This window comes from Urtica dioica, chromosome 9 (assembly GCF_054948205.1).
Source record: "Urtica dioica subsp. dioica isolate 48M chromosome 9, U.dioica_male_clone48M_v1_H2, whole genome shotgun sequence".
Classification (NCBI taxonomy): Eukaryota; Viridiplantae; Streptophyta; class Magnoliopsida; order Rosales; family Urticaceae; genus Urtica; species Urtica dioica.
Genome location: NC_142764.1, coordinates 21,749,184 through 21,771,016, shown reverse-complemented (window position 1 = coordinate 21,771,016; position 21,833 = coordinate 21,749,184). Strand labels below are relative to the sequence as shown.

The window sequence follows — 21,833 nt, the reverse complement described above, 5'->3', positions numbered from 1 at the left end:
ACACTGTAGAAATATAAAAATTATAAATTTATAATAGATAGATGGATCATGGATCTACTAAAAGACACACCCATAAGTCAAACGCGACCTTTTTAAGCGCCCACAAGTTAATTCATCAAAACGACACCGTTATTGAGCGCCAACAAGTATCGAATTAAGCAAGACCGAGGTCATCTCAGTAATTAGTTGGTGGCACTAGGGGTAGTAACGGAAAGTAACCAAAAATGCCTCGACGGCGTTTTTCAGTGGCCAAATATCTGATTGACACTGATCTGAGAGTTGTATTTTCACAGGCTGTGCTGGCCTGTTGGGTCACACAACATACACTGTACTCTTTTTCACTGTTTGAGAAACTGTTTATTTTTGTATTTTTCTATTATATTATTATTTTTAATTATTACAATTTACGTGTTAGTAAAGTCGTACAGATATATATTTAATTCACACTTAGTGTACAATTTTACGCTACGGCTTGTTATATAATTTTGCATTTCCCATTTGTCACTTTCCTTTCTCTCTCTCTCCCTCCCTCCCTCTCTCTTGCCTGGATATTACTTTCCAAGAGAAAACACTCAATTCATTTCACATATAATTGTGTACGAATTAAAATCCCTATTTCTCTCTCACAAACCTTTCTCTGAATCGTTCAGCTCAGTCTCTGCGCGAAAACCCTAAATTTGTATCGCTCATTTGGCAGGTCTCGTTCTTAATCTCTCTCACTCGTTTGCTCTCATTCTTATCGTATTCGCCTCTGTGTTTTTAATTTTCTTTTCTATTGCTGTGCTCGTTTGGCGTGTTTGTATTTTACGGTTCATTTCCGTTTTGTGAGTGCTTTGGTTTGAAGTTTGAACTTGAAGCTTTGTGTGTTTGTTAATGTGTGTGTGAGAGCGAGTGTTGAAAAGTTGAACCGAAAGAGAAGATATGCGTTTTAATTAATAAGTTGTGAGTTAATCGTGGATTTTAATGATTTTCACGTGATACGTGCGAAAAGCTCTGCGTCTCTTGTTCTTCTCTATCCAGGTTGGTATTTGATGGGGTTCTTTTATATTTATGATGTTACGATTTCAATATTGTATATATATTTTCTATCCTTTGGTGCTGGATTGTTTTTGGGTGGTGGTTGGGTAAAGATTCCTTCCATTTAGATTATAATATATTTATTATATACATATGAATATAAATATAATGTGATTTGCAAATAAAACTGTTTGTTTTTTTGTTTGGTTGCTTATGATATTTTTTTTTTTTTTTAATTTTGATGTTCCTTTGTACTACCAACTTGAGCTCCGAGGGGATATTTTTTTTTCTTCATACATTTGAGACTTTGAGCTCTAATTTGTGAGTCTTTATTCATTACTGAAAAAGTGTAGAGATGAAACATAAGAAATATATATATATATATATATATATATATATATATATATATATATATATTCCTTCTTTTCTTTGTGGTGCTAATGATTTGATGGTTTTTGGAACACATAGCCTTGTTGTGGAATCTCTTTGTCTGAGCTATTTTTGAATTGCAAAACATGATCTTTCGCTTCACACTGCTATAAAGTTATAACCATATCTTGGTTTTGTTTGTCTTATTTACATGCTCGTGAACTGTTTCTTTCACTAGTCTACATAGATCGTAAAATCTAGTTTTCTCTCTGTCTGTCTCTCTCTCTCTTTGACTTACAATATTGTCGTCTTGTAAATGTGTACGCTAAAACCCATTTCGTTGTAATGCTAACAGGGTGAAGATTCCGTGAAATCAATCTGCCAGGCTTTGATTTCAGAGCCCCAACGGAGAACCTAAGATCTCTCCTAGAATTTTGAGTTATACTAGTTTGGGATTTGGGAATCAATTACATCACTTGTTCCAAGCATAGTGAAGAAAGAAAGAAAGAACTGTCTTGTCCTTCGTAAAGACCTGTTTATGATTTGTACATGTTTGGGAATCAATTTTGGGGGGGCGAGATAAATTCCGGGATCTTCTTTCTTTATTTAAATTACTCTATATGAACAGAGATATGATTTGTACTGATGGAGTTGAGAGGGTTTGAGAGTTGAACAAAGAGTCGAGGATGATGAGTCGAGATCAGAAACGGGGCAAGCAAGAGAAAAAGTCGGCGGAGTCGGCGGAGAAAGTGGTGGTGGCAGTCAAAGCTTCGAAAGAGATTCCGAAGACCGCTCTCGTGTGGGCTTTGACCCATGTTGTCCAGCCCGGAGACTGCATTACTTTGCTTGTCGTCGTTCCTTCTCCGAGCTCAGGTATCGGTTCTGTGCCCTGCCATTTGATTGACAAGTCGTAATAACAATAACGGGGCGGGTTTTTTATATTGATTCCGTGTTTCTCGATTTTGTAGGAAGGAAGTTGTGGGGATTTCCGAGGTTTGCCGGGGACTGTGCCAATGGTAGTAAGAAGTCTCTTACCGGGACGACGTTGGATCAGAAGTATGACATCACAGATTCGTGCTCACAGATGATTCTTCAGCTCCACGATGTTCATGATCCGAATAAGGTAAATGAGGTTTTCTTTTTTGTATTTACATTTTCGTTTTTAGTTATGTTTTTGAGGTTTTGAATCGTTTATTCGGGTTTTTGCAGGTAAATGTGAAGATTAAGATTGTGTACGGGTCGCCCTGTGGAGCGGTCGCGGCCGAGTCCAAGAAAGCCCAAGCTAGCTGGGTTGTGTTGGACAAGTAATTCCCATTTCTCTCTCTCTCTCTCTCTCTCTCTCTCTAAACAGCTGTGAATTTATCTCGCAGACATCTCAAACAAGAGGAAAAGCGATGCATGGAAGAGCTTCAGTGCAACATTGTGGTAATGAAGCGTTCGCAGCCGAAAGTTCTTCGCTTGAACCTGAACGGATCTCCAAAGAACAATCCGGAGTCCGTTCTTCAGCTCTCCACCGAGTGCGACGAAGGTTCTGATAACAACTCGAAGAAGAAGAAAGACGAATCTCCGAACTCTGTTCGAGGCCTCGTCGTAACTCCGACGAGCAGCCCCGAGCTCGGAACCCCCTTCACGGCGACAGAAGCCGGAACATCGTCGGTGTCGAACTCCGATCCGGGGACTTCACCGCTCTTCATTTCGGAAATCAACGGAGACCTGAAGAAGCATGAGTCGTTCAGAAGCGAAGCGGACGATGGAACGACTTCGGATTCCGACAGCGAAAGCTTGTCCATGTCTTCCACGAGCTTGAGGTTCCAACCGTGGATAACCGACTTCATAAACTCCCACGCCCAAACATCTCAACGCGCCGAAGAGAGTTCTCATCGCAAGTACGGCGATAAACCACAGACAACGACGTCGTCGTCGTCGTCTTCGGCTAAAGCTCTCCAAGAGAAGTTCAAGAAACAACCCGAGAGAGACTCAGGAGTGAGCTTCAGCGGGAACGTGAGAGACGCGGTGTCGCTCTCGAGGAACGCCCCGCTCGGCCCGCCTCCGCTGTGCTCGATCTGCCAGCACAAGGCTCCCGTGTTTGGGAAGCCTCCGAGATGGTTCAGCTACGCCGAGCTCGAGCTCGCCACCGGCGGGTTTTCGCAGGCCAATTTCCTGGCCGAAGGCGGGTACGGATCGGTTCACAGAGGAGTCTTGCCTGACGGCCAGGCTGTCGCCGTCAAGCAGCACAAGCTGGCGAGCTCTCAGGGGGACCTCGAGTTTTGCTCAGAAGTGGAAGTGCTCAGCTGTGCCCAGCACCGGAACGTCGTGATGTTGATCGGCTTCTGTATCGAGGACAGAAGGAGATTGTTGGTTTACGAGTACATTTGCAATGGGTCGCTGGATTCTCATTTGTACGGTGAGTGTTTTTATATTCTTTTTCTCGTTGGCTGATTTGTGTTTTTGGTCTGATGCAGTTCTTTTTTATATATTTTTAGGGCAACATCGAGGTCCTTTAGAGTGGTCTGCGAGGCAGAAAATCGCGGTCGGAGCCGCTCGAGGGCTGCGATATCTTCACGAAGAATGCAGAGTCGGTTGCATTGTCCACCGTGACATGAGGCCGAACAACATCCTCATAACGCATGATTTTGAACCACTGGTAATTATTTTTATCTTTTGAAGTGACCCGTGAAATGTGTTTTTAATTTTGCCACTCTTCCTCTTTAAAAGGTCGGGGATTTTGGCCTGGCGAGATGGCAGCCCGATGGAGACACCGGAGTAGAAACAAGAGTGATTGGGACGTTCGGGTAAAATCTTGATCACGCTTACTTTTAATTTCGCTTTTTTTTTTCTTTCCCTCATTCGATCTCACAGCCATTCCTTCGATCACGATGTGTAGGTACTTAGCACCGGAGTACGCTCAGAGTGGCCAAATCACGGAAAAGGCTGATGTGTATTCGCTCGGGGTGGTATTAGTGGAGCTTGTGACGGGCCGAAAAGCGGTGGATCTCAATCGACCAAAGGGTCAGCAGTGTCTCACCGAATGGGTACCACACCGCCACCGAGTCCTATTTCCCAAAACAAACAGAAAACATTAATTCTTGTTTATATATTTACCTTTTTGTTTCAACGATAATAATAGGCCCGGCCATTATTAGAAGAGTACGCCGTGGACGAACTGATTGATCCGAGGCTCGGGAACCAATTCTCCGAGCAGGAAGTGTATTGCATGTTGCACGCTGCATCGTTGTGCATTCGACGCGACCCGCAATGCAGACCCCGAATGTCGCAGGTACAGAAACAGTATAATATACAATTGAGATTCTATATCGACGATAAATGTATGAATGAACGAATGAATGAATTTGTGTCTTGGTGTAGGTGCTTCGGATTTTGGAGGGTGACATGGTAATGGATACGAATTCGATGTCGCTGCAAGGCTACGAAGTCGGGAATCAGAGTGGCCGACTCTGGCCGGACAGCTCTCCTTTGGAAGACTTTAGCGGGAAGCTATCCGTCGAGAGTTTAAGGTCCGGGTTTTGGGAGAGGACCAAGGCAAGGACTTCATGTGAAGACCACATGTGAAGGAAAAAAAAAGTTTATTTTTTTTTTCTTCAAGTATTTAGGCCAGATTATGTATCTACTACCTTTTTTTTAATATTTTATTTTCCTTGAAATGTAATAAGTCATATCTTTTGTTTTGTCCGGTGCTACTAGATTGGCTCTGTACAGTCGCGAAAATGTCTTCATCTTAAAGGTCTATCCTTTTGTAATTCTTTGGCAAAGTGAAGGAGATCTTAGCATTATTGTGATTATGTTTTGAGAAAGCTTCCCATAGTCCTGATCTCTCGCTCTCTGTCTCTGAGGCCAAGGCTGGATATTTTGAAAAAGAGTTGCTCTGGAGTGTGGACCATGAAATGCGTTATCTCATAATTATTGCGCTCAGTAATTGTGTAAGTGAGTAATTGTGTAATGGTTTGAGTACGGTCACCTGAGTGGTACTGTACTTGCGTCATTAATAGTATCAGTACTATACAATTAAGGAGACATTATTCGATTAATGAAATTTATAAGAACACACTTAACAGATAACACTACCGCAAACGTCTCAAACTTACAATGAATTTCTCTCGGTGAGACCATTAAGAATGCATTACGTCCAAGCAACATAAACACTGTTTGAGACTAATATATCTTTTGATGAACATACAGCTTGACTTCTGGCTCTCTTCTTTTACGACTTTCTCATCTTGGACCTCGCGTATCTAGTCAGACAAATAGATGCAAAATTAAATTAAAATTACAGATTGTAGTGAGAATCTATTCCGACTGGCTACAGGAAAGAAGAGAAAAAATTGAAGTCATTAGAGAATAAAAATAAAAAAATTAATTACTCGATGTGAATGCCACCCCGCTCAGATGATGGTAATGTAATGCCATTAAGATCCTCCATGGCCCTATTAGCTTGTTCGATTTCCTGCACCATCGACCACCAAACAATGTGTCAATTTGTAAGGCTACCGAGAACCCTAATTTATCAAGCTACGATAAAACGTCGTTTCGAAGCTCAGCAAATCCATGTGAACCGAGGCCTAAAAAAAACCTCGAAATCGGCAAACGCAACGGGCACTCCTCCCCTGCCACGCAATTTCAGCACATTGAAACCGGGATATCTGGGACCAAATACAACATTAAGCCATCGAGTTCAAAATCGATGATAAACACAACTCGGATGCAGAGATAAGCAGTTTTAAATCCCGTCCAACGATTGATTACTTACTGAGAAAGAATCTGCATCAGTTCATCCTCGGTACAACCCGGGCCTAGATTTGCAATGAACAGAGTTGAGCACTGATTCCCTTCTTGCTGCTGTGTAGTGTACACATCCAAACAGAAAACAGAATCAGCACATATGCTCTCCTTTTTCGGGACTTGGAAATCTCATGAAAACAATATAGAAATCTCACAGTAACATCGTAGAAAAATGCAGAGAGAAGAAACATGTGACATACGTACATTTATAGAATCCACGGCCTTCTCGGTTTCGGTCTCAGTGCTGTGAATATCAACAATGCCAAACACAAGGACATTAGTGAGTAAGTAAAACCTCGAGACAAGTAAAAGCTCAACCTTTTTGGTGCATCAAAAACACCATCCTCTTTTTCTTCGGACTCGTGGTCTTCCGCATCGGACTGTTCATCTGGTTCACTTTCGCCTGAATCTGAAAAGCAATCTCGCGATGAAGATCCAATCTTTCATATTAACATGTGAAGAAGCAATTAAAATTACCGTCGTTGCTAGAATTCTCTCGAGTGTTGTTATCCTCTTTTCTCCGGTTATCTATAACCACATACGGTCCAGAACCTGGACAAACAAACACACCACGAATTCAAAACCAATTCATTAGATTGAAAAAAATGAAGAGCTGATAATTTTAAGGAAAATGATGACAATTTTGGCAACACTTTTCCTCGATCCGAAGAACAAGACAAGAAAAATATAATGGAATTCTTTTCAGGTACCTGGTTTACGTTTTCTCCGGGAGTTCGTTCTCGCCAGTTCGATACGCAAAGCCAATCCGCTTTGGGGATCGAATTTCACACCCTGACCATGAACACATGAAACGCACACAAATTCGATACTTTAGAAGCCTCATAACACTGACTAGAGTCAATTTCCCTAAAGAAAAGAGAGAAGGTAATCAAACACCGACATCTAAGGAATGAAGAGCCGCGAGAGCTGACTGATGGTTCAAAAAGGTAGCGAAGGCAACAACCTGAAATCGCGTTTCATTCGGTTATATTGTTCCGTTCCTAGAGAGAGAGAGAGAGAGAGAGAGAGAGACCTGGTTGGCGCGTCCAGTGTACTTGAGCTGACAAGAGTCGAAGCCGGGGCGGCGACGGAAGAGGTTGTGAATCTCACGCGCCTTCACGTCGTCCGGCAGCCCCGATACGAAGAGCGTGTTCACACCGCCGCCGAATTCTGGCTGCCCGAAGTATGGATCGTACGCCTGGTGTGCCATTTCCCACGGCGGAGATGGGCTGAATTTTTACAAGTATAAGAAGCTGTTTTTGTCTTGTCGTTTTTTATGGAAACATGTCTCATGTCGTTTGTATGAGGATTTTCATTGTTTTTTGTCGTTTTCATTTTCCCTAAGTGGAAATCGTATATGGTGTAGTGTTTTCTCACGCTAATGGTAATTGGTAAGAATAGAGTGTTTTTAGGTACCTTTCGGTTCATCGGAATTTTGATTTTTTTTTTTGTTTTGAATAATAGGATATATTTTAAGTTTGATTTTGTTTTCTTTTTTCATAAATAATGTTGAAAATCACCGGAAAGAAGGTTTCATTGCAATTTATCCGAAATTCCAATCCTTAATTGTCCGAAATTTTTATTCTTAAGGATTGGAATTTAGTCTAATTTAAAGTGGAATCCCCTTTCCGTTTGACCCGAATTACTCCCACCCTTTATGTTCTTTGACATTCTTGTATTGAAAGATCTTCATAGTTGGAAGATCTTCAGAGTTGCTTTTGTACTATTCTTGTATTGACACAATCGTGGAACAAAAAATACGAGTCATAGATGAAAATGGTTTAAAACATCAGATTCTTAATATTTATTCTTATAAATGCTTGGTGATTACTCTATGTCTACTTAATTAGATATCAAAAACCGTATGTACAATAGGCGTAGTAAATACTTAATTAAAACCGTATGTACAGAGGGAGCGATGATCTATACACGATCCATACATACTTTCATTAAGATCCAATATTTAAAGAACAGTTGCGATTAATAAATCAAAGTAGCGAGGATTATCATATGATAATCAATCTTAATCCTTACATAGTCTTATAATTATAGGCCATTCAATCAATACAGTTACAACTAACTAATATTGTAGGATTGTGGATATTATTAATTGCATGGATTAATTTTATAAGCATTTTGATTTCATAAATAATTTTGTAAACATCATGGAAGTCGAAGTTAGAGATAATTGTATAATGGTGTAAATTATCAATTAACTGTGTTCTTCCTATTTGTTTAACTCTTATAAATTTATTACTTTGTTTTAAGATTCTCAAAATAAAAAAATCCCTTTTTTATTGCTTTCTTTTTATTTTTATAACTTTGAAACTCTTTCACTAAGTGAAAAACTAGGCCAACCATTTCTTATTGATATACTCAAGCTGTATCGAAGGATTTTTACAACGGAATGGCAGTATGGCACACATCAATGTCCCACATAGGAAGTGATATGTCATCTTGTGATTAGTCCAAGTTGTTGAGAAAATATCTCAACCACACTAGGACTGACTTCTAGAAGCGATAAAAGATTTAGAAGCGAGATATCGTTTTTAAGTGTCTTCTGATCATACAGCGGGAGACTTTTTATGAATGAAATCAATATTCGCGTCACATCTTTCTAGAAGATCAGGAGTGGGCGGTGGATGTTATCTCGCGGAATAGAGAAGGCGAGGTCCAGCTGGCCTTTCTCTTAGCCAGATTCTGATATATAAAAAAGAGAACTCATCGTCGGAGATAACAAGTTGATTCTAGACCGTCTACAATCGAAAAAGGGCCTTGTTTGATCAATCTCTAGCTTGTTTGATGATGTTAGTTTTTTAGCAAGATTTTTTTTTTATTATGTAAGTCTTGTTTGGAAGTCTAGGGACTGCAGTGTCGCTGCCCACGGTTCGTCAATGGGCATGAAACACCAAGATTTCCGGTTTTTGTACGTTAAGGGATTCTCTATCTCTTGTGAGGGAGATTTCATTGGTTGAAGCCATGTTTGAATGAAAGTTTAGGGGATACTATTTTCCTCATTGTCGCGCCTGTTTAGGGGACGGGAGGTTTTAACCCGACCCCTCATTCCTTCAAAAATAATATATATATATATATAATTGCAATAAAAAATCATTTACGGTAGATTTATTTCAATTTAAAAAAGAAGAGAAAACGAACATACAAAAATGACGTGATGACCACCCATATATATACCATACCTACTAAACCGGAAAAAAAGGAATATGATTCTCATATATGTACTAACCAGAAATGGGAAATCAGGAGAAACTGCTATAATTGCAAAAAGGGTAACAAAATTCAAATATCGTTTATCAATTAGCCGCTCGTCAAACTTTTGATTTCATTAATCTGCCTTTTAAATGTTTTTGTGGCAATTGGAAATGACGACTTAGGATCATTTAAAGGTCGCATTCATTTATTTATATCATCCCCAATTCCCCATCAAAATATGATGGGACCCTTTTGGAACTTGTAACATTATTTACATTACCAAAGCTTAACCAACAGCCATACCAATCTCTAGATAAAAATATAAAGGGAAAATATCACATTTATACCTTGTGTTTTAGTGAAATGTCGAGTTTAACCCTCGGTTTTCAAAAATGTCGAGTTCATACCCTCTGTTTAACTAAAATGACGAAATTATACCCTGAAATGAATAACAGCGTCACAAATCTCCCTTTCATTGATATTAACTCTTATATAAGAAAAACCAAATCAAATCTAAATCAGTGCACTAACTTCCAAATTCTCAATTTTGAAATAAAAATAGCCTTAAATTGAAATTAAATAATAAAACTCATACCTCCTAAGAAACGACTTCATTCCGTGTTCGAATTGTAACTCTAAATTCTGGATTCTCTGTTCGAATATGCGATTTTGATGACTATCAACTATCGATGTTTACCCATTTGCCTCTTTCTGTGTTCTTCACGATTAAGAGACTGTTGTTTATTTTTTAGTTTTTAAATAAATTACATATATAGCGCGAATGAATAAAGATAATTGGTGTTTATATATACATATTATAGTCAACGTCAATGAAAAGTCAATAAAAAGAATATTTGTGACACTGTTGTCTATTTCAGGGTATAATTTCGTCATTTTAGTTAAACATGGGGTATAATTTCGTCATTTTAGTTAAACAGAGGGTATGAACTCGACATTTTTGAAAACCGAGGGTTAAACTCGACATTTCACTAAAACACAGGGTATAAATGTGTTATTTTCCCAAATATAAATAACATATTCCAAAATAAAACTACTAAGAATTTCCTACATACTATTTTATATGACAAAATGCCGTGTAACTCTGCAACACGTATTTTAATATTCAACTAGATCCGTGTTGATTTCCTTCTTAATAAATCAAGTCACGTTGTGCAGCTCATATAATCCTTTTAAAAATAAACCCCTCTTAATCTCCCAGCTCGACATTATATTTTCCAAACGAATGAGTCAACCAAAAAAAAAGAAAAAAAGATATACAAACGAAAAAGGAATAAATAATTAAACAGATCACATTTCGTCCTTGCTGGCAAATTTTCTGGTTCCATTTCATCCACAAATGTAAAAAATCATAACCAGCCTAAGAAGAAAAGAAAACAGATACACCGAATAAAAAAGAACGAAATCGAACCCAGAATTTACGTAACCAACCAATCAATCAACCAACCAACCAAAACCAAAGCCGACAGTAAAACAAAAAAAAATTACACGATTGATTGTGGCGGGAATTACTTTTAATTACCGGAGGTAAATAAACAAACAAATAAATAAAGAAAAGGAATTACTCCGATGAATCAAGAAGACGAAGCGACGCCGGAGGTCATAAGCCCAGCGGACTCTTCGTCGAGAAAGAGATCGTCGGTCTTTCTGAACACGGCGTGGATGACGACGATCGCGGCGGCGACGAGAAGCGAGACGAGGATGTTGAGCGTGGCGCCCGTGAGGAGAAGCACCGTCACCGTGACGACGGAGAGCACGGCGAGCACGATCCGATCGTCGATGGTGAATCGGAAGACCACGAGTGGCTCGTCGCGGAGGAAGTAGAGAAATAGCCACGCGGCCATGGAAACGACGAAGACGATGAGCGAGATCGGGTGCCAGAGGAGGCTCAGGAACAGGATCACCAGAGCCACCATCGCGTAGTTCACGCGGAAGAATTGCGCGTTCTCACGCGCTCGTTTGAGCGCGTCGGGGACTCCCGAGGGGATCCTGACGGCGCGTGGGTTCAGCATCAGGCTCCACGGGCGGCGCGTGCTGAAACCGGCCTGGATCCGCTCCTTCGCGCGTGAGATGTACTCCGCCGAGGACGACGACGCCGGCGAAGCCGAGGTCGGAATCGTGCCGTAGTTTGTCATGATTGGGTGCGTTGACCGGTGGGTGAGAAGAAATGAGACGACGAGAGGGAAATGAATGTGAAATGATTTGATGAATTGTGTTTTTCTTTCTTTGGTTTCTATTTTAGTGACTCCTTTTATATATAATTATTTGTTTTTCCAATTAGTGGCACTTCTTATTATAAAGTAAAAAGTTAGCTTTATGTTTATTTTTTTTAAAATTAGTATGGCTACTGATTATAATTCTTAATATGGTTATTTTAATTATTCTGTTTACTAAAAATGAAATGAAAGGAGGTTCGTTTAATGGTAATTTTCTACGCTTTTAGTGGTTTTGTTATTTTAGGGAATTTAGTTTTCGAGGTTTAGAAACAATTAACGCTATTAATTTAAGCGTCTGTTTTTACTAATTATGAATAAAGAGTTTCCAGATAAATTTCTTAATTATGAAACCTCTATTTATATACAAAATATTCTAAATTCCATTTACATCGTAAGTGAAATAAGTATACAACTACATTTTAGGCGTTTATATTGTAGATCCGCAAAATATTAATAAGGACCAACTATTAAGTAAAAAAAAATGACAAAAATGTGTTCATGTCCAACACACCTCAAAGAGTCTAGCTATAGTCCATTCTACTAGCATATGGCTTAGAAGGCTAAGCTCAATTAGATGATCTTAAGTAGTTGAGATGATTAATGAAGAGCCAAAGTTCAATTACTTAGTCGTATGAAGAATCGACATTCGACAACCCGTATTCAACTAGTCGAGATTGCATACAGATCAACAACGGTTATGTCATTGCAAACAAAGCATCAATAGTTACTTACGCCTCAAACATTTATGTTACGTGGATATGAAATTATGAAATGCGTCAACCGAGACGACCACACGGATTACAATTATTTAGTTATCTTTTAAATATTTAAAGTAGTATAATGTACTCCCGCAAAAGACTTATTTAAAGACCCTTTGAATAATGAAAACCACTTCTACTCATTTTTACATAGTGAAACATTATCTCCGAGCTCTAAAAACCCTTTGGATAATGAAAAACACTTCTACTCATTATTCAAATATACCCCTTTATAAATTATTTTCCATACATTCCCCTTCGACCTATTTTCTGGCTTTTGAAAATATTATACTTAATTTTATACCAATAAAGAATGGTTAGATATTAAGATCCCATATATCAAAATTTAAAAGTTTTCGGGGGTAAAGTAAACAACACGAATATATAAGTATGGAAAATATCTATGCTGTTGTTAAAGGTGTTAATTATGAGAATACTTTTGGTTGGATATATTTGGCTTGTTTTTGTTGTAATTGTACGACTCAGAGGTGAAATATAGAAACTATTTCTGAAATTTAGGAAAAGATAAGTGTAATCTTTAATTAGGTTGAACTGAAAGCAGGGAATACAATGTAAAAAATCTATGGCCTTACTGTGGGACATGTATTTCAGTGTTAAAGAGAACAATTTCGTGTCGATTTCTTGTAGGAAGGGAATTTCAAAGGCCCATCATTCAAAAGAACATAATTGTGATCGTTAGTTGTTGTTTTCTTGTATTTTGTCTCGATTTAAATGGTTTTATATTTTTGATTAATGGCTGACGAATCACTTTTGCGATTCCAAGCAGTTCTTCTGTTCTCTCTATAATTTGAACACGTAAAAAATACGGTGCTCATCAGATATTTAATTGTTAACGGGCTATATGAGCTCATAAAAATCAAATTGATTTCATTGGCCATAATGACGACATAAATAGTGTGATTTAGAAGATGCCTTTTGGGTGAGATGTGATCTCTGCTTATGTTCCTTTTTCCTAAAAAGGCAAAATATAAAAGAAAGAAATAGAGGGGAAAAAAAAAAATCAGTTGCTGTCAACGTAATAGTGTGACTGAAGAGTCCGACAAAACAATAAGAAGATGGCCAGAACAGGAGATAAGGTGGGGTTCCTGTGTGGATAAGACTACACTGTCCCTTGTGGGGACGAATCATAAAGCGACAGCGAGAGCCCACCGCAGTATTTATTACTTATTTATTTATTTATTTATTATTATTATCATAATTTATTCCTATGACTTTTGGGAGTGCAGTATTTATTAACTGAAACTTTGAATTTCAAATTTTATCATACAAAATTAAAAATCACAATTTATAATTATAATCCTACCTAGTAGATTTATGTTAGGTATAAAAAGGATCGAATACGAAAATATTCGTATGGTAGCTAAATGGTTACACTTAATTAAAATTTTCATTATAATCAAACTATTCAAATATTATTATTATAGTTCGCGTAATTTATCAATTTAAATGGGCTTTGTGTTTAATTCGCCTGATAAAATAAAGTGATACATTTACCATTTTTAAGATTTTAGCTATGCAATATTTGAAGTATCAAATAATACTCATAATTAATTTATGAAAGCATTATAGCGAGAGAAGAAGAAGAAGAAGTTGAATAATGAATACTTTTTCGAGATATTTTTATTAGAATAATTGTGATGAGTATATTTTGCGGCGGCAAAATTTCTTAGAATACATATTTTTTTTTTGAGGAAATGACGGCAAAAAGACCCAATGTTTTCGGGTTGTTATACTTAAGTATCCAATCTTTAAAATTGGTTGGCAAAGTACCCAAACTCGCCACGTTGTTACATCGTTGGTATATGACAGTAATACACTGCAACAGAGTTATAATGTATTTAAACGGAGTTAAAGTGAAGGGTTGCGATTTATTTGGTACCAGAAAAAAACGAAAAGCCCCAAATACGAAGAGGAACTAAAGCCCCAAATAACATTTCCAAAGAGCCATTTTTTGATATTGTCTCGCCCTCCCGAAAACCGATTTCCTGGAAACATTTCTTGTGAACCGTCTATTGATAATTTCTCATCCCAGGAACCTCTTTCTAACGACACTTCCTGAGAAGCTTCTCTTGATATTTTCTTTTACCGAAAAGTTCTTTTTGACGTTATCTCGGGTGATCCATCTCTAGATGATTTCTCCTCCTGAGAACCACTGCTTAATGCCACTTCCCACAAACTGTCTAATAATTTATCCTGAGAACTACTTCTTGACAAGTTCTCCACTGAGCCATGTCTTGATAATTTCTCATGAGAATCGCTGGTTGACAACTTCTCCACTGAGCAATGCTGAGATAATTTCTCCTGAGAATCACTTCTTGGTAGTTTATCCCGTGAATCAATATTTGGCAACTTATCAACATAACCATTTCTTGGTAGCATTTCAGGTGGGTTGTTTCTTAATGTGGTTTCAATGTCAGCACCGTAGTTCAACGCATGAACTTTCTTTGGGAAACCCTCGAGCCTTCCCGTGAAATCTGTTTCCAATGTAATTGGTGGCGTGCTCTCAACATTTTCTCCATCAAACAAACACGTATAAATTCCAGCAGATACACGTGCTCTGCAACTTCTGCTCCTTGTTAGTTTCAGGCACGCGGAACCAGAAAAATCTCTCTCGTCTAACCTCTGCGTATTTGGGGCTTTTTGTTTTGTTCTGATACCAAATAAATCGTAACCCTTCACGTTAACTCTGTTTAAATACATTAAAACTCTGTTGCAGTGTATTACTATCATGTACCTACGGTGTAACAACGTGGCGAGTTTGGGTATTTTACCCACCAATTTTAAAGATTGGGTACTTAAGTGTAATAACCCGAAAACATTGGGTCTTTTTGCCGCCATTTCCTCTATTTTTTTTTCCTTTTATCCCCTATGCACTGTCTTTTGAACACTGTCGACAAATTTCACAAATTCTCTCTTTTTCGCATTTTGCATGATGATTTTTCAAAATCATCGGATGGTGTTTTGAAAATCGTTGTGCAAGGAGACTACGAGATAAATTTCATTTTCTAGATCTAAAAACTAGAAAATTTATTGGAATGACCCTTTATGTTCAAAATATCTCAAATTGGACTTTCGGCCATTTTCGGACAAAAACACTCATTTACGCAATTTTCTGATTAAAAAAAACTACACTTTTCTATCTCTCCATCTTTATTTAAACACTTCTTAAAATCTCCGATGATTTTCGACGATCTCCGATGATTTTCAACGAACACGTGTAAAACTAATTTAAAAAAATCATTTTATTTTTATTTTTTATTATATTATTAAAAAAAAGGATGAATTTCATTTGCTAACTGTATCGCAAATAGTCGCAAATATGTCATGTCTACACTGAACATAGTCGTAACATATTGTAAACTAGCAAATCTTAATTACTTAATAGTTATCCAATGGCTAGACAATTTCTTTTAATGCTTTTTTTTTCATTAAAACACGTTTATCATTATGTGAGGAAGGATTATGACCATGATGGACGGATGGTTGTGGCCTTTATCGACAATAATAGCAAACATATAACGAAAAAGACAGTTTGTTTGGTCAACATCAATCTTAAATTACAATTGACTTTAACTGTGTGATTTGTATTCATTCAAACAGTAGTTATTGATTTCTGCCATAACAAAATTCACTAGTATCATAGTAAAAAATTCACTAGTGTCGGATGAAATTCAAGGACTACGTACGTTGCTAAATAAATAACTTCCGTAATCATAAAATTCCAAAATCCTTGAAAGCATAGGAGGAAGAAGAGATGTGTGCTATAGAATTTCTAAAGATGGTCTAATAGTTTTGTACTAAAATATTTACTTCCATAATCATATTAAAATGAAAGAATCGTCACAATATTTAAAAGAGTCAATTCTTAAGTAATTTGACTTTGATAGGGAGGACGTGGTGTTGTGCTTTTATCTGTTCCTATTGCATTTGCACTTGAAAGAATTTAGAGTTATTGACGGAAAAAATATTCAAAGTTTTTGATTCGTTACACTTTAACACTCAATGTTAAAAAATTGTGTCTCTGTAAATACTTAGGCCGTTAAAAGTGAACGAAAAAACACGTGTAAGACTGAGATTGTTTCATAAACAATTTTATCGTTTTTTTAATTCATTTAAAATCAATTTATTTGAACTCTTTTATTTAGGGCGTGGTTTTATTTCAAAAATTGGAGTCTTCGCTTATATCCCTAAATCAACAAAGTCCCAAAACCGATCGTCTTCTTCCTCGAATCACCTCTCTCTAAATCGACTCCATCAAACCCTAGCAACACGACTTGCACGAACAACGCGACAAAGCAACAGATCAGCGCGGCTTCGAAGTCCGCGTCGATCGAGACCTTGGGAGCCTTTTCCTCTCCATTGCTCCGACGAATAGGATTTCCTCTCGGAGCCATCGAGACGTCGTCGTTCTTCGCCGCCGACATCCGAAACTGGCCGGCGCAACGGTAGACCTTGCGAGCCGAAGCGGAGAAGAGAGTGAGAATCAGATTGACAACCATTGGAGCGAACTCAACTTGGAAGATCGTTTTAGAGTTAATAGCAGGGGCTTGGTTGGTTGTCGTTTTATTTGGTTTAATGAAGTATGTAAACGACTTGTCGTCGCTCTTTTTAGCTTCGTTGACGTGTCATATGAGTCATGGTCATGTCAGCTATAACGGTTTAATTACTGTTGTATTTAAACCTTTTTTGTACTTTCTTTTCATTATTCAATTCAATAATATTCAGTTTTTCTTTTCCTGAAATTCTTCGTCCAAGAAGCTCTCTGCTTCTTCTTCTTCTCTTTTCTTTTTGCTTCCCAAGTTTATCGTTCTCAGATCTGGAAGTCAATATGGTATCAGAGCAGTGTGTCCGCACCTTCTGAGAACCTTTCAAATCTGCAACTATGACGGAGATGGATTCTTCATCGACGGAGAATCGTGATACCGGAGTCACCGGAGTTCCACGACCTAGATCGAACATTGAAGATCAACTCTCTCCCTTCTACCTTCATCATTCTGACTCATCTGGAGGAAGCCTCGTCTCCAATGTCATCACCGGTACCAATTACATGCCGTGGAGTCGCTCAATGCTCATCGTTCTTGAAGCCAAGAACAAGCTCGGTTTTATCGATGGAAGCATTGAGAAACCTTCATCAGAAGAACCAGATCTTCTTCGGCTATGGAGTCGCAACAACAGCACCATCATCGCCTGGATCATGAACTCCGTTAGCAAGGAAATAGCCTCCAGTCTTCTTCTTGGAGGCACCGCGAGGGAGATCTGGAATGACTTGAGAGATCGGTTCAAGCAGAGCAACGGTCCGAGGATTTTTCAATTAAGGCGTGAATTTGTCAATCTTTCACAGGATCAGCAATCTGTTGGCGTTTTCTTCACCAAATTGAAGTCTGTGTATCAAGATCTGTGCGAATTCAAACCAGAATGCACGAGTGCCTGTACCTGTGGAGGAAAAGCCAAATTGAATGCATTTGCTGAGTCTGAGTATGTTATGCAGTTTCTTATGGGCCTCAATGAGTCCTATACTCATGCTCGCGGTCAAGTCCTTCTCATGGACCCTATTCCACCAATCAGCAAGGTCTACGCCATGGTGACTCAAGAAGAGACTCAACGATCTGTTGGCCTGGATTCTCTCTCCTCTAATGATCAGTCCAACTCTCTTGTGATGGCTGTCCGAGATGATCCAAAGAAGCTCAAAGGAAAGGAAAGGCCTCTTTGCACGCATTGCAAGATGCTTGGGCATACCGTTGACAAATGGTACAAGATACATGGATATCCCCCTGGTTATAAGTTCAAGACCAAGAATCAAGCCAACACGGTTGAAAGCTCAAGCAATGGCTCAGGATTCTAGAATTCAGCCCCAGTGCATGCTACAACCACTCTCTCCTCTGAGCAAATTCATCAGCTGATCAGTCATCTCTCCAATCAACTCTCGACCTCAGCGCCAAACACCTCTGGTGAAGTCAACATGGCTTCATTCCAAACAGGTTTATATGGTTTGGTTAACTTCACTCTATCCTCTAGATTAGTCAATGAATCTTGGATAATGGACTCCGGTGCATCTAGACATATTTGTGCTTTTAAGCCTATGTTCATTGATTTGAGACCTTTACATAACTCAACTGTTACTCTACCTGATCGAACTATAAAACCTATTAGGTCTGTTGGTAGTGTTAGGTTGAGTGCTGATATTATCCTCTACAATGTCCTTTATGTCCCTTCTTTCAAATTCAATTTGATTTCAGTTGGTGTTTTGACTAAAGAATCACAAGTGACAGTGTCCTTTTCACGTGACTCTTTTGTTATTCAGGATGCCAAATCCTTGAAGACGATTGGCAGGGGTAATTGCTACAATGATCTCTACTACTTAACAAAGAACAACATTGCCTCATCCATTACTCATGTGAATAATGTCTTGGCCCATACTTGGCATCAACGACTAGGACACATGTCTTTTAAGAGGCTCATTTCTCTTAAACATCGGTTAGATTTTCAATCTAAGGATATAGATAATATGCCTTGTTGTATTTGCCCTTTGGCCAAGCATAAAAGACTGCCTTTTATTTATGCAAATAATCTTTCCAGTTCTGTTTTTGATCTCATACATTGTGATGTTTGGGGTCCATATAAGACTCCCTCAAGAGCAGGACATAGATATTTTTTGACTCTTGTAGATGATAGCAGCCGTTTTTGTTGGATTTTTCTTATGAAATCAAAATCTGATGTTCACATGGTTATACCTCGCTTTTGTTCTTATGTTACAAATCATTTTTCAACTAATATTAAAATGTTTCGTTCTGACAATGCTCATGAGTTAGTCTTTGCAGATTTTTTTTCTTCAAAAAATGGTATTATACACCAGTTTTCTTGTGTTGAAACTCCACAACAAAATTCAGTTGTGGAGCGGAAACACCAACACTTACTCAATGTTGCTCATGCTCTTTTGTTTCAATCTAAAGTCCCCATCCATTTTTGGACTGATTGTGTTCTCACGACTGCTTATATCATTAATAGGATTCCATCACCTATTTTAATGAATAAGAGCCCTTATGAACTCCTATATCACAAGGAGGTTAATTACAGCCATATGAGAGTCTTTGGCAGTTTATGTTTTGCCTCTACCCTTCAAAGGCATAGAACAAAATTTGATCCTCGTGCAAGAAAATGTATACTTTTGGGATATCCACAAGGGGTCAAAGGTTATAAACTCTTGGACTTAGACTCCAAAGAAATTTTCTTGTCCAGGGATGTTATTTTTCATGAGAAAGTTTTTCCTTTCCATTCTCCTGCTTATAAGCATATGATCATTGATCCTTTCGAAACTGTTCCTATTCCTATTGTTACTGCAAATGCTGACCCTGTTCCAGATTTGATTATACCCACTCTTGATTCACATGAAGGGAGTGGTGACAAAGTTATACCTCCCACTGAGACACATCAGAGTATTTCTGAGCCAATCATTCCTGATATTCAACCAGCTGATAGCTCAACTCATCAATCTGTTCAACCAGAGATTGTTACAAGAAAGTCTACAAGGAGACACACACCCCCGACATACTTGAAGGAGTATCATTGTCACCTTACTCAAATAGGTTCAAGTTATTCTTCCAAGCATCATATTGATACTGTCCTGAACTATGACAATTTATCTAGTTCTTTCAGAAACTTTGCCTTGTCCGTTTCAGTGAATGCTCCTCCACAATTTTATCACATAGCTGTTAAGAGTCTAGCTTGGAGATAAGCTATGAATGAAGAACTTGATGCTATGCATAAGAATCAAACCTGGTCGGTTGTGCCTCTCCCTGAAAACAAAAAGTCAGTTGGTTGTAGATGGGTCTACACAAATAAACTAAACTCAGATGGCTCACTTGCTAGAAGGAAAGCAAGATTGGTTGCTAAAGGGTTTACAAAAAAAGAGGGAGTAGACTTCTTAGATACTTTTTCTCATGTTGCAAAGTTGGTTTCAGTTAAATATTTGCTTAGTATTGCTTCCTCTCAAAATTGGTTTTTGACTCAACTTGATATTAGTAATGTTTTTCTTAATGGGGATCTCTATGAAGAAGTCTACATGGATCTACCTATGAGATATATACCACAGGGGGTGATTCTGGATAAAGGCACTAAGTTGGTTCGTAAGCTTCATAAGTCCATTTATGGTCTTAAGCAAGCTTCACGGCAATGGAACTTAAAGTTCACAGAGGCTGTCACTAGTGCTGGGTTTGTCCAATCCAAATCCGACTATTCCATGTACACAAGAGGTTCTGGTATTACTTTTGTTGTCATTTTACTCTATGTTGATGATATTATTGTTTCTAGCCCAACTAAGCATATTATTACTGATGTGAAAGCCTTCTTGAGCTCGGTTTTCAGGCTAAAAGATTTAGGTGACTTGAAGTTCTTTCTTGGTTTGGAAGTTGCCAGATCACAACGTGGTATTGCTATCTCACAAAGGCAATATGCTCTGCAAATTCTGGAAGATGCAGGTTTTATTGATGCTAAACCTGTTAAAACACCAATGAATCCTAAGTTACAATTATCCTTGACTGATGGAGATTTATTGGCTGACTCTACTCCTTATAGACGTTTGATTGGAAGATTATTATATTTAACCATCACACGTCCTGATATAACCTTTGCTGTACATACTCTAAGTCAATTTGTGCAGGCACCAAGGACAGTCCACTTGCAAGCTGTTCATCATCTTTTGAGATATATCAAATCTGGTCCAGGATTAGGACTTTTCTATCCCTCAAATTTGTCTACTCAAATTCGTGCTTTTTCTGATGCTGACTGGGCAACTTGCTCGGATTCTAGACGATCAGTTACTGGCTATTGTGTTTTTGTAGGTAATTCGCTGGTGGCTTGGAAGTCTAAAAAGCAAAGTACTGTGTCCAGGAGCTCTGCTGAAGCTGAGTATCGGTCGTTGGCCTCCTTGATGAGCGAAGTGATCTAGTTGCAGCAGTTGGCAAATGATTTCCAAATCAAGAAGGAGTTGTCTCCAGTGTTATACTGTGATAATCAAGCTGCGATTCACATTGCTTCTAATCCCACTTACCACGAACGAACCAAGCATATCGAGATCGATTTGCACTTCGTGAGAGAACATTTGTAGCGTGGCGCAGTGAAATTGCTTCCCATTCGCACCCAACACCAGCTTGCCGACGTGTTCACCAAGCCGTTGGTTTCCCCGGCTCTCACTCATCTCATCTCCAAGATGAACTTGATTAACATCTATAGTTCATCTTGAGGGGGTGTTTTAGAGTTAATAGCAGGGGCTTGGTTGGTTGTCGTTTTATTTGGTTTAATGAAGTATGTAAACGACTTGTCGTCGCTCTTTTTAGCTTCGTTGACGTGTCATATGAGTCATGGTCATGTCAGCTATAACGGTTTAATTACTGTTGTATTTAAACCTTTCTTGTACTTTCTTTTCATTATT

The 21,833-nt window shown here is 38.4% G+C and overlaps 3 protein-coding genes across 3 annotated transcripts; 1 reads left to right on the top strand and 2 right to left on the bottom strand.

The window, feature by feature from the left end:
• The first annotated feature begins 470 nt into the window (after positions 1 to 470).
• LOC149385790 (kinase with adenine nucleotide alpha hydrolases-like domain-containing protein) lies at positions 471 to 5,072 on the top strand. The gene is made up of 10 exons (XM_089625193.1): positions 471 to 697; positions 1,742 to 2,259; positions 2,355 to 2,509; positions 2,596 to 2,690; positions 2,757 to 3,790; positions 3,870 to 4,030; positions 4,102 to 4,178; positions 4,271 to 4,418; positions 4,514 to 4,663; positions 4,753 to 5,072. The coding sequence occupies exons 2-10, from the start codon at positions 2,073 to 2,075 to the stop codon at positions 4,954 to 4,956; spliced, it is 2,211 nt and encodes a 736-aa protein (XP_089481319.1). The 5' UTR covers positions 471 to 697; positions 1,742 to 2,072; the 3' UTR covers positions 4,957 to 5,072.
• A 220-nt stretch (positions 5,073 to 5,292) lies between these two features.
• Positions 5,293 to 7,426, bottom strand: LOC149385789 (RNA-binding (RRM/RBD/RNP motifs) family protein). Its single transcript, XM_089625194.1, has 10 exons — positions 7,217 to 7,426; positions 7,085 to 7,147; positions 6,894 to 6,975; positions 6,661 to 6,735; positions 6,502 to 6,592; positions 6,388 to 6,427; positions 6,152 to 6,240; positions 5,975 to 6,044; positions 5,766 to 5,848; positions 5,293 to 5,636 (listed from the first exon to the last, which is right to left on the bottom strand). The coding sequence occupies exons 1-10, from the start codon at positions 7,391 to 7,393 to the stop codon at positions 5,606 to 5,608; spliced, it is 801 nt and encodes a 266-aa protein (XP_089481320.1). The 5' UTR covers positions 7,394 to 7,426; the 3' UTR covers positions 5,293 to 5,605.
• A 3,255-nt stretch (positions 7,427 to 10,681) lies between these two features.
• Positions 10,682 to 11,720, bottom strand: LOC149385788 (PRA1 family protein F3-like). Its single transcript, XM_089627568.1, has one exon. It carries the CDS (start codon positions 11,544 to 11,546, stop codon positions 10,986 to 10,988), a length of 561 nt encoding a protein of 186 aa, XP_089483694.1. The 5' UTR covers positions 11,547 to 11,720; the 3' UTR covers positions 10,682 to 10,985.
• Between the last annotated feature and the right edge of the window lie 10,113 nt (positions 11,721 to 21,833).